Source organism: Pristiophorus japonicus, chromosome 1 (genome assembly GCF_044704955.1).
Source record: "Pristiophorus japonicus isolate sPriJap1 chromosome 1, sPriJap1.hap1, whole genome shotgun sequence".
NCBI lineage: Eukaryota > Metazoa > Chordata > Chondrichthyes > Pristiophoridae > Pristiophorus > Pristiophorus japonicus.
In genome coordinates this window covers 61321656-61334751 of record NC_091977.1, presented here as the reverse complement: position 1 = coordinate 61334751, position 13096 = coordinate 61321656, and the positions used below count along the sequence as shown (strand labels likewise).

General features: G+C 40.2%; 1 protein-coding gene across 1 annotated transcript in view; it reads left to right on the top strand.

The window, feature by feature from the left end:
• The window catches only part of rest (RE1-silencing transcription factor), a 71589-nt gene extending 60122 nt beyond the window's left edge, over nucleotides 1-11467 (top strand). Inside the window, exon 4 of the mRNA XM_070880172.1 lies at nucleotides 4867-11467. Within this exon, the coding sequence (XP_070736273.1) occupies nucleotides 4867-6935 (2069 nt within the window). The 3' untranslated portion in view covers nucleotides 6936-11467. The remainder of the gene's footprint in view (nucleotides 1-4866) is intronic.
• The last annotated feature ends 1629 nt before the right edge of the window (nucleotides 11468-13096 follow it).

The window sequence follows — 13096 nt, the reverse complement described above, 5'->3', positions numbered from 1 at the left end:
AGGTCCAATGACTGGTCATGTTGGCTCTAATTCAGGCGCTTAATACAACATCAACAACAATTTGTCCCAAGGAGTTTCACATGAGTATTATGAGATTAAAAAATTTGACACCGAGCCACATAAGTAAAAATTAGCGCAGGTGACCAAAAGCTTGGTCAAAGAGGTATGTTTTAAGGAGTGTCTTGAAGGAGGAAAGAGAGGTGGAGAGGTTTAGGCAGGAAGTTCCAGAGCTTGGGGCCAAGGCAACAGAAGGATGAGTGATTATAATTAGGGATGCTCAAGAGGGCAGAATTAGGGGACGCAGACATCTGGGGGGCGGGGGGGTTGTGTGGCTGGAGGAAATTAGGGATAGGGAGGGGCGAGGCTATGGAGGGATTTGAAAGTAAGGATGAAAATTTTGAAATCGAGACATTGTTTAACCGGAAGCCAACGTAGGTCAGCGAGCACAGGGGTGACGGGTGAGCGGGACTTGGTGTGAGTTAGGATACAGGCAGCCGAGTTTTGGATCACCCTAGTTTACGTAGGGTAGAATTAGGAGGCCAGCCAGGAGTGCTTTGGAGTAGTCAAGTCTAGAGGTAATGGGGAATATAATCAGTCGGTCACCCAGAAAGATCGTGTGGTGGAGCTAGATGTCAATTGCCAAACAGAAAATGCAATACATTGTAGAATTTGATCACAATGGGTCTAATTTAGGTTCAAATTGGGTGTAGAGGTTTCACTTGGGTTGGTATTCGAAAGCTACAATAAAGGGAATGGGGAGCACAGAAAATAGTTTGTGAGTAGCCTGTTGAAAAGCAAACATCTTCTATTGCTGTTAGTGTAATGTTTAATTACCAAAGTTTCCACAGTGATGAAATCTTTGACTTTTCATTGCTACATGTTTTCTTAGCAGACTTGCACTGAGCTTTGTTCCCATGCCACCTGCAGTTCTTCTTGAAATCATCAGTAGGTGAAGCAGAGCGAGGGATGAAAGGAAGTCATCATCTGCTCGGGTACTATGATGGGGATGTTCCTCTGTGATCCTACCCAAAATTAGGTAATTGCCGTGGAAATGGTGGGAAAATGGGGTAGTGAATGCCCTGATGGAGAATTTCCTCACACTGCTGGGACCGTCGCTGCCCACTCTTTCCAGTCCACTAAATGCAAATGGCTGCGGGATCAAGAGGGTTTTCCTTCTTTCTGCCTGTGTTACAGCTGCTTTCCAGAGCTGCCATGGGGAAGATGGTGGTGGGCCTTGGGAAATGGCAGTAACTGCCCTGAAGTGTCCCATGGAGAGAGAGGGTATTGGAGTGGCCTCCTCTCCCTCCATGCTGTCCCCAGTGACCTACCTGTTGACAATTCTGGTCTCAACTGAGGCTTCATTTCAGATCTTTGCTGCTTTCTTTCATATAAGAATCTGGAAGACGGTTAAGTTTAAGTAGTTGTTTTCTAGTTCGAAGGACCTGAATCTCTGCTATCCCTAAGTGTACAACTGTAGCGTTCTTTGGGAGCAAAGTAAGTTCACCTTGCATGAACTGTAGCATCTGATGCAAAGCAATTTCACTTCACTTCAATGCTGCAGTTATAGTGTAAATGCAGAGTGAATCTGGAGTAGGGTCCCAACCTGGCATGGTGAAATTCCGTTTAAGGGAGTTTTAACTCTGCTTCTCTCTGGAGTCAGGGTGGATCTGAACATCCAACTTGTACCACGAGTTTTAGCATCAGTGCATAGCTAAAACTGCATTGCATCGATACTAAACTCGTAGTGTAAACTCTCCATCGCTATGCATACCTGGATTTCTCAATTTAAACAAAGGGTTTTTCCAGCTTTCAGTGAGCTTATTAAAGTACTTATTAATTTTCAGATCCACTCCTGAAACACACAACCCTCTCCCCATTGCCATGACTAAAGGTAGGCAGCTATTCTGCTTGCAGTCCTTTTCCATTTTTACTTTTTTTAATAGCTGCAAAGTCACGTGAATTGTGTTGAAATTTCTCCCTCTCATTAAGTGGAAGCACCTCTCCCAATTATCCAATTTCATACTGGACCTCATTGTGTGGAGATTGTTGTTTTGAACCCAACCCACTGTAATGCAGTATTTCAATACACTTCTGGGCAAATAGGCTGTTGTTTATTCTGTGGGTGTAAGTGGTGATTGTACACTAAACTGTGCTATCATTAACTGGAGTTATTCTCCCTTATAGCACCACCTTTTATTTGAAGTCAGTCAAGAGTCTGTATGCTGGTAGCATCAGTGCAATGACCAGCTCAAACCTTGACATAGTTTTCCAATCGACAGTCAGAAGTGACCTGAATACTCGATGAATTAACTCATCGGAGCTTCATGGAATTGAGTGCTCCAAAATGTTACTGGACGTGTTAATTGTTTAAAATAAATCACAGTGCTCTACACCTCAACATGTTTTAAGATGATTATGGTCTAACTGCAGAATATTAAGAATTTTGTGTGTTTAGGAACTCTTTGACCTATGTGAAAAGCTCATAAGTGACTCATGACTGATGCGTCCTCCACACTTGGCAAAGAACTCCCGTCATAATATTCAACTAGTTTGATATCCTGTTCATGAGCTCATGTCGTCAAATCTACTTTTGAGGAGAAGCCCAAGAACCACCTCTGAGCAGAGTTTCATGCGATGGCGAACAGCTGTCCTCTCCAATTCAGACTGGCAGTGTAAACTAAATGTAACTAGAATTCATTATTTGCTGAGTCACATGTCTGCCACAAAATGCAAATGCTTGTGATCAAATGGCATGGTCTGCATATAAAATACAGTGCAAGTGTGATAGGGTTCTGATATGAGGCTGTGTCAGATACTCCAGTTAACTGGAGGTTCATTGACTTTCTATAACCTAACAAATGAGTTTGTTTCATCTTGAAATTGCTTTTATTTCGTCACATTTGTGAGGTGTTTTACCTTTGCATGGATTTCTCGGTTCACAGTGAAATGTAAAATCACTGACTGTATGCTTCTGCTTAACCTGTTTATTACAGTATTATGCCAAGTGAAAGGTGGTTGTTTTTGATGAGCTGTTTCCTTTTGTACAGTATGACTTTGATGTGTTTGAAAAGTGTGGTAAGGCTGCTATTCATTACATGTTAATTTCCATTTTCCTACAATGCCTTCACTGGACCAGATGGCTTTTGATTCCATTCTGTTATGGCAAGTTTTTTCTTTCTGGTCAGTATTGGTAGGTATCAACATTTAGTTTGCAATAACAAAGGTTATCTGGCATGGTATGTTAAGTTATTCAGTCAGATTTTTGTACTTTGCCGTTATTTCGTCGTGCCTGTACCCATCCTAACTCTTCAATGGGCCCGACCTGCTCTCTTCCATTTTCCTGCCCCTTTCTCATACCCTAGAGGATGTCCGTTGTTTGAGGACAGGAGAGGGAGCATTGTTTGCTTAAACCTGAAGGGGGTTGGTGGGGCGGAGGGGTGGAGAGTACAATTTTTGCAGCTAGCAGTATTATTTGCATTAGCCAGCACATTGCAGAAGAGAAAAAATCCATCAGACACGGAGTTGCATCGACTGAGATTACAAGGCCAGTATTGGTTCTTGTAGCCTCCTGCATTCTGCCTGTGCTTGGGCAAGTACCAGTTGGTTTGGGGACCCCCTTTTTTGAGGCCTACAAAACACAAGAACCCTCCTTCCCCAGATACCCAAACCGCTTAACAGGAGAACATAAACCCATGTTAACAGCTGGCTAAACTCATCCCAGGCCATTAACATAATGATCAGCAAATTACAAACCTGAGACCCCCATGTTCCACGGCCCACGTTTATCCCAGGGCCCTGACTGTTTTTCATCATCCCTTCAGCCTGCTCTATCCCTGGAAATGGCACAGTGCCAGCAAAGATCCAGTATGTTTACCTGCTGTTTACAATACAAATTGTATAATATATACAGACTTTAAAGGAAATCTGATACTGATATGCGACTACCTACAATAAATATATCAACATAACTTTTCTTTCTTGATCCTTACTTTATAATGAATGCAAAAAAAATCCTTTATTATCATACAGTAAGAACATTTTTAAGTGTCTTTTTAAACATGCCTCACTATCCCTTCAGTGAAATGTAATATTCTTGAGAGAACTTAAATAATGTTTGAACTTCCTCACTCCAAGCATTGTGGTGTATTGTAATGATGACCAAGCTCAGTAAAGTGCTACTGAAAGTACTATGTGCATGTTATTATGTATTTGGCAGTACATGCACGTGTATAGTCTTTGAATTGTTACGTCAGTGGCTTGTCATACCTTTCAGTATCTGTGATGCTATAGTTTTGCATTGTCCTCCTAGTGTCTATTCTTTGTGTTGACATTCTGGTGCTGGGGCAAAAAAAATCGAGTCAGGCAACTTCAGATGGAGTGAATTCCTAGAATGGTTATCTTCAAGGTTAAAGACTATAATTCATCATTTATTTTCACAAATGAAAATTTGTTTAAAAGCATAGAAATACAGTTGTAATGTAAAGGATCAGTGAGATGATAGTTAGATACCTCTTTAAAAAAAAAACTATATGTAATTGCTCAAGATCATTCTAGGCAGTTCACGAAGTCCAGAAGTTCGTTGTGAGACTGATGGAATTTCAAGTTTCATGTGCACCTCATCATTGTGATGAAAATATTAAATCTTTGTTTGTAAACTGTAGTTGAATGTACATGCATTCTGCAAGCTATATGGATTGTAAACTGAAATAAAATAGTAAAGTACTTCAACACACTCTAATTCAGCTAAGTATAGCCTACCCCAGACCAGTTCAGTGAAAATCACGTGACACTGTCTGAAGGGTCAGTGGATATTTTTCATAATGCGCTGTCCAGTAACTAAAGTATTCTATTCATGTATTCCAACAGGCGAGAAGCCATTTAAATGTGATCAATGCAACTATGTAGCATCAAACCAGCACGAGGTGACAAGGCACGCCAGACAAGTTCACAACGGGCCCAAACCGTTAACCTGTCCTCACTGTGAATACAGAACGGCTGACCGCAGCAACTTCAAAAAACACGTTGAGCTCCATGTGAATCCACGCCAGTTTCTGTGCCCTGTCTGTAAGTATGCAGCTTCCAAGAAGTGCAACTTGCAGTATCACATAAAGTCCAAGCACCCACATTGCAGTGATATTACCATGGATGTATCGAAGGTGAAGTTGCGCACCAAACGACTCGAACTGGACATTCCTATCGCCAAAATGGGCAAGAAAATATCAGAGAAACTGCAACTGAAAAGAGCCGAGAATCCAGATGAAAAGGTCACTGCCAAGCCTGAGAAAAGTACATCCGTGACAAAGGAGCGAGGTTTCGGCACCATAAGCTCAAAGAGTCAAAGGATGAAGACCCGAAATCATAAACTTTTCAACAACAAGCTCCCACCAAGAAAAAGGGAAACTGATGCAGAGAAGGCAAGGAAAATCAAGGGTAGCAAAAGAAAGAGATGTTCAGCAGAGGTGCCTTTGCAGCAGGAGCCTGGGGGTGAGACTCGTACAGAGGCAAAAAGGAGGAAAATATGGAAAGCTAAAGAGTTGGTCGAGCATGAAACACGGAGAAGCAGAATCAAATTGGACAAGTCCTCACGCAAGAAAAATGTTAAATGCAAACAAGCCAAGAAGAAAAACAAAAAGTATAAAAAAGTCCGTGCACATTCTGCTGGTGATCGTCCAGATAAGAGTAAAAAATCTGATCAGCCTGAGCAACAACTAGTTCTAACTAAAAAGAAAAGAGATTGCTCCAGAAATTCTTCATGCAGTAATCCTAGTGCTGATGGTGTGCAAAAGAGAGAGACCCAGAATTCAGAACCGCTCTGGGATATTGTGATGAATGAAACTCCACTTGGTACTGTTGTTGAACAAAATGAGAAAACTCTTGATTTGCATTGTGCAAAAACAGTCTGCGAAATGGTACCAAGGACCTCGAAGGAGTCCCAAATGTCACCTGACCAGTTAACTGTCTCTGAATCAGAGGAACAATATTTGACTGAAAATTTGACAAGCAAAAGTGGAGAGTTGCTTTGCGTAGAAGAAACTCTTACAGCTTGCACAGAACAAACTGGGGTTCCTACTGGTAGTTCTGAGAAAACGAAGCGTGCAATCCACTCACCTAAGACCTGCAATGATCTAAATAACTCAAAGGCAATGGAGATGAGTGAAGAAAGTAGCTTAATTTCTGACATTGAAGAAGAAAGGTCTGTTCAGGTGATCAATATTGAACTTGCTTTTGAACTTCCTAACTCAAACAATCCAAATAAAGACCAGGATGGCAAGAGTGATCAGCTGGAGGTTCAGAATGACAAGGGTGATCAGCTGGAGGTTCAGAATGACAAGAGTGATCAGCTGGAGGTTCAGAATGACAAGGGTGATCAGTTGGAGGTTCAGAATGACAAGGGTGATCAGATGGAGGTCCGGAATGACAAGAGTGATCAGATGGAGGTCCTGGATGGCAAGAGTGACCAGATGGAAGTCCAGAACAAATTGCAGGATGATGAAAATAAGATTTCAAATGATGTGGATGACCAGAAGAAACTCCAGGATAGTGCAAATGAGGTCCAGGATGACGAAACTAATCAGGACAAGCTCCAAGATAATGGTGACAAGGTCCAGACTAGCAAGCAGGACCAGAACAAAAAACAGGACAAGGATGAGATGATGGAAATAGATGAAGATGAAGGCATTCACAGCCATGAAGGAAGTGATATCAGCGAAGATTCAGAAGGAAGTGATGACTCTGGACTGAATGGCGCAAAGCCCACTCCTGATGACAAGATTAACAAAAGGACACCTGAGGAAGATGTGCTTAATGCTCCAGAGAGCTTTGTTTGCATATTCTGTGACCGTATATTCAGTGTGAAAGGAGAGTTTACCAAACACCTTAATCGCCACTTGGTAAATGTATACTATCTTGAGGAAGCAACAAAAGGCCAGGAATGAGTATAGTCTCAAGATTTGGCGCGTTTGCACCTGTTAACAAAGTGATGCAAATCACACGAATGTGATTGGATTTGAGATTTTTTGCCTTTCCTTCACAGAACTATTTGTTGCTAACTGCATGTATTTTCTGCTCTTTCAAGTTTCTTGTTCATAATTCAGAGGTAGTACAACAGCATTCATTCATACACGATGGCTAAATCTGTTAATCATGCTTTGTAGCAGTTTAATCAACCACTGAGTTTGAATTTTCATTGCACTATTATCACTCAAGAAATTGTTTCATTTAATCTGATACAGCAATTCTGTTCTGTTTTGTCCCATTGTAAATACTTAGTAACACTGGACATTGAGATTTTTTTCTGTTTTTACATGACCCAGGGTTTAAGCTGACCTACAATGAGTACCATTTCTGTTCATAATTTAAAAACTCAGTCAGTGGTTGAATGAAAGATATCAAACTGTTACGTGTTTGATTTGGATATTTTCTTTGGTAAATCCAAAAGGGATGGCTTTTCACCGAGCAGTCTTGCATTTCAAGAGCATTTCATGCATTTGTGCCCAACGTGCATTTTAATCTTAATGTACAATGCATGGAATTGGCCCGTTTTCACTTTACACTTTAGACAATGTTTCATTAAAAGTTAGCTGATCCCATTTTATGTTTTAAATCATAACACAAATTTTTACCGTGACAGTTCACAGAGCATTTTCAAGATTAAATATTAAAATATCCTGCTTTTCGTTCAAATCACAGCAGTGAGCACTTTGCAAGATGATACCACATCTCAAGTAACTAATGTTACATGCCATGATACTTACTTAGGAGTTTGTAGCAAACAATTCTTAGTAGCCACACAAGAAAATGATCCAATATGGTGCTTAAACAGCTTATAAAATTGCACGATATAAGTAATCAACTATGCAATATGATTAATTAGTGATAGTTTATATATAGAAATGTTTTTCTGTATCATGTTTTTATATTTGTGTGTTTAACCAGCAGTTTGGGACTTGACGATTAACCAAAACACTGTGCAGCAAACTGGGGGAGTTGTCCTGATAAAATGCTAAATTATGTTCCAACTGTATTGGGCAGTGACACAGTTTTCAAAAGTTGAATGTCAAGCACTCCAAATAAGCAGAGGTGTAAAAATCCCTGTCTTGCATCCTATTCAGTTGTAGAGCTGTCACTCGAGCTGCCAGCATTCTGTGCAGCAGCACGTATAGCTCTTGGCAGTCTGGGATTTCCCTGTGGGCATTTGCAGATCAACTGTTATAAATGGAACTGATTTGGTCCCAATTTGTTGAGGCAGTCTGTTTAATCTGTCTCTGACCAGTGCACCATGTGTAATGGTCCTTTCTTCATATGAGGACTTGTCGCAGTCTTGATGCTGCACTCAAATGCTGGCTCCCTGGGTACACACTGAGGATTGTGTCAACCTGGCAGAATTATTGGAATGCAACACTTTGAAAGATTTGCTCACCTCTGATTGAATTAGCTTGTGAGTTGGTATGGCCAAAGAACATAAATTACTGTGATTTCCATTTGTTTTTTTTCCTCCTGAATTAATGATGTGTTCAGTGTATTGTTTGGAGTAGCCACTTTCATTGAAGAATATGGAAAATAGTTTAAATGCTGAATAGCATTTTCTTTGCTTTGACAATCATGTTAAGAAACTCATTGTATATCTGTGATCAAATTAAAACTTGTGTTTATGTGGATTTTTAACTGTAATTTGCTTATCTTATAGTTTTTGGTACTCTATTACACAAGTTTTGTAATCACATTGATAAATTATATTAAAACTCGATTACAGTTAAAAATCTGTGACATTACAGTTTGAATAATGAATGCTGTAAGAGGTCTGGAGGTTCTGCTCATGCTAATGTGAAGCATGCTTGTGCTTTTCAGTTCTAGAATATCACTCGGCATGCATAGTTTAATGTAATCTTTTTGGTACTAAATTGTTAAATGGCTACACCAGCAGCCCTGCATTTCCAGTGGTAGGTAGTTAGCACACAACAAATATACTGCGAAACATTGTTTTAAATAAATTAAAAACTCTGACTTTGCTCAGTGGCAGAAGACTTGCGTCCTACTTCTTAGAATCTCATTAATCTCCTGAAAGAGCAGCTTTAGCAGGACCTGGGTTTAGTTGGCTTATGTCATGAGTTTATGATCTACTTTCCATCTCGCTCTAAATTTCCACTCCGTGCACGATGACAGTAGCACACAGCGGGAGGAATAAACAGAATTGCAACTGCTGATTTCAGCACTAACATTTGCTGTTTCTGTTCGGTTTTGACCTGTTCCCTGGTAATGAGAACATGTCTGCATGAGACAAGCAACTATGTTGTAACCTTTAATAAGGTGCAATCCTTTCACTACAGGACTATGGGGGAGATTTGTGTGGGTCTACTCGCAGGTGCATTGGATCATCTGGGTGCAGCTGGGCGACGACTTTTGTTAGCCATGCGATCTCTTTAATAACAGACAGTAGCTTACTAAAATTGTAATTGAGGTTTTTTTTAACCAAAACTGCAATCTTCAACTTTATTAAATATTAAATATTTTGTGTTATCAATAATGTACCTTCACAGCACCCTTTAAAGTTTTGATCTGCATTATCACTACAGGCCGAGGATGAGAGCAGCCTTGCTAAATAATCACATTTTGAAGAGCTGTTTTCTTTTAAAAACAAATTGCATGCATAGGAATGAGTTTGTGCATTTTTCAATGTCATGTTAAAAATGTCTATAGTGACATATTTACATTTTTTTTTAAAATTTGGTCAGTTTCTATGCAAACACTTAAATTGCAGTGTCCAACTTCAGTAGGAGTGTCTATAGATTTAGCTCTTCTGTTAGAACATAAGAACATAAGAAATAGGAGCAGGAGTAGGCCATTTGGCCCCTCGAGCCTGTTCCGCCATTCAGTAAGATCATGGCTGATCTGATCATGGACTCGGCTCCACTTTCCTGCCCGTTCCCCATAACCCTTTACTCGTCTATCGCTCAAAAATCTGTCTATAAAAACATAAGAAATATAGCTGATAGTGTGCCACTCTTCTTGTCTGAACTATTAGAATCATAGAATCTTGCAGCACTGAAAGGAGGCAACATTTGGCCCATTGTGCTAGTGCTGGCTCTTTAAAAGAGCCATCTAATTCATCACACTCCCCCTGCTATTTCCTACATAACCCTGCAAATGTTTCCTTTTCAAATATATATCCAGTTCCCTTTTGAAAATTACTATTGAATCTGCTTCAACCACCCTTTCAGGCAGTGCATTCCAGATCATAACTCCCTGCATAAAGAAAATTCTCCAATCTCTTTCCCCACCCTCCCCCCTCCCCCTCCCCGGTTCATTTGCCAATTATCTTAAATTTGTAACCTCTAGTGACTGACCCATTGCCAGTGGTAACAGTTTCTCCCAATCTACTCTATCAAAATCCCTCTACTAAAACTCATTGGGTAGCAGGTTCCAAGACATCAACTTCATCAAGGGGGGGTCACGGCTCAGTTGAACCTGTTGTAAACTCTCAAAATGCAACTCCAGCTCTTAACTTGCTCCCCAGTGATTGTATTTGGTACAGTGAAGGTTAATTGGTATGTTGGCACATGCTGGAGTTCATCAAGAGGGGATGAGGGAATTGTATGAGAGAGGTTGGCATAGCAGCCTAATTGCTGTGTTCTTGTTAAAACAGAATGTGCAGTGGAACAAGTGACTAATCTATTCCTTTACAATACATTTCCCAGTAGTGTTGGGAGGAAAAGCAGAGTGCTCAAACTGCATTAAATCGGAGGGCATAACAACAGCTGACCTAAGGAATAATTGCTTCATGTTATAGGCTTTTTAGTGGTTCTTCTGATAGTTCCATGATTTGGTAGCCGAGCCACACAGCCCAGAGAGATCACACCTTTAATTCCTGGTCTGTGCAGATTGCTGCAGTGGAGGCTGTAGAACTAGTTATAGAGGCCTCGGAGAACCTCTTGTTTAGGGAAGTGAACATTGCCCAGGCTTGCCATACCTGACCACTATCCCTACTGGAACTGCATTAGTGCAGATGTCAGGTGAGGAAAGGATAGGATTTGGCCCCTGTGGTGGAATAGCCTGGTAACACTTGCTATCGAGGCTCATTCATGACTAGCACCAGTAGAATGGTGTCTGTGTGCCGGGGGAGGGGGACGGAATTGGTTTTCAACAAATTGAGGAAAATAACAAATGTCTACTTATTATGTTGCAATTTCACTTCAATAGGGGTGTGAGAGATTCCAAAATAGTCTTTTGCTGGTTGTGAACTGTACAATTATTGACAGAAAATGGAGTGATTGCACCCAGTCCAAGAATATGTACTTTTGGTTTGGTCTTTCTGAATCTGTCTGCAGAACTGACATTGTAATTACACACAAAAGGGTCAAATATATGTTTTGGTCCTCAGTTTACTACATTTGACTTGTAGGTTTAGCAGGAAATCTAATCTGAATCAGATTTTGTTGTTTGGGAGGCAGGAGGGGTAATATTATTTAACGCTGGGTGGGGGGGGGGGGGGGGAAGGAACACAATTATGTTGAAGGAATATTTAACATAAAATATGGGCCATTAATCATTTCAGTAATTTTCTCGGGATGTGGGCGTTGCTGGCAGGGCCGGCATTTATTGCTCATCTCTAGTTGCCCTTGAGAAGATGGTGGACCTTCTTGATAATCTGCAGTCTGTGTGGTGAAGGTGCTCCCTCAATGGTATTAAGATAGGATAATTAATCATCAGAATGTCTTGTACAGTCTTAGCCTATAATATAGCTCATTTATTATCCAATGCAGCATGTTTGTAAAGTGGTTAGAAATGAGGCATGTCATATGATTACAGAGCTACCTATAAGGCTGGATAGCTAACGAGAGCAGACAGGAACACTACAGAAGAGCAGTAGGCTAATGTTTGGCTTCGAGCAACTTTTAAACTGGAAAACTGCCAAAATGACAGGAGGCGTACTGTTGCTACAGCATTTTTACAAAGCAGTCATGCTCCAAGACCTCGAGCAGCATGATTCACAAAACATTTTGCCTATTCTGTACTGTGCTGGCTTAAAATGGAAGCTTATTAGTAATTCAGAATTGTTTTACAGCATTATCTGTGCAATACTTCTGTTTTTCTGAAGATACCAAAGTTTAAAAAAAATAACCTACTACTGTACTTCTCTCTGTTCAGATTTAATAAATAGAAATTTGATTTCAAGGATAAACGTTTGTCAAAGAAAACGACTCCGACAGTTGTGTTGGACAGAATAAAACTCATGGTTATAGTACAAGGACTGTGTGTATAAAAAGGATATTTTTCACTATTTGCCTTTTTGTTAACTAAAGTTTGAAAAAACTAATCTCTTTCTGTAACTTTTTAAAAAGCATCATAGTATTTAGCAAAAGTTTTGCTGCATTAAAGTTTTGTGAGCTGAATTATGTGTGCCTTTCATTCTGGACTACTTTGTTTTTTCTCAGCGTATACTGCACCAATCTATCAACTGATGCACATTCAGGTTGTGATGCCATTGAGTTATGGTACTTCCATCCCAGAACGAAGAGCATCAGCTTAATTGTAGAATCGCTTAACACTCCTGTCTGCTTGCTGCACTGACTGCTTTCCAGCATTCTCAGCTGAGCAACAGCAGATGTATTTTTCTTTGGGAAAGGTAGAAAGTGAAATCTGAAGTGTTTACTAGTTAAATAACACTAACTTTTAATAAAGTTGTTTTCGGTACCTCCCTGGGCACCAAGCACACACTTATAAAATAGTTTAAGTAGTTTGTTAGACAAAGGACAGTGTAGTTTTACTTCATAATATATATAGACCCCAATGGTTATTGGAAGTTAATCCACAGAAAGCACAAACCATTTTATGGTCCTGTTGATTCAGTTCTGATTTTTGTTTTAATAGAAAGACCCTTTCATGACCTTGGGATATTCCAAAGCGTTTTACAGTTATGAAATAGTTTTGAAGTGTAGTCATTGTTGCAATATAGGAAATGCAGCAGCCAATTTGTGCACAGCAGGCTCCCACAAACAGCAATGAGATAATGACCAGATATTTTTTTAGTGATGTTGGTTGAGGAATAAATATTGACCAGGACACTGAGCAGAACTGCTCTGCTCTTCAAACAGTGCCA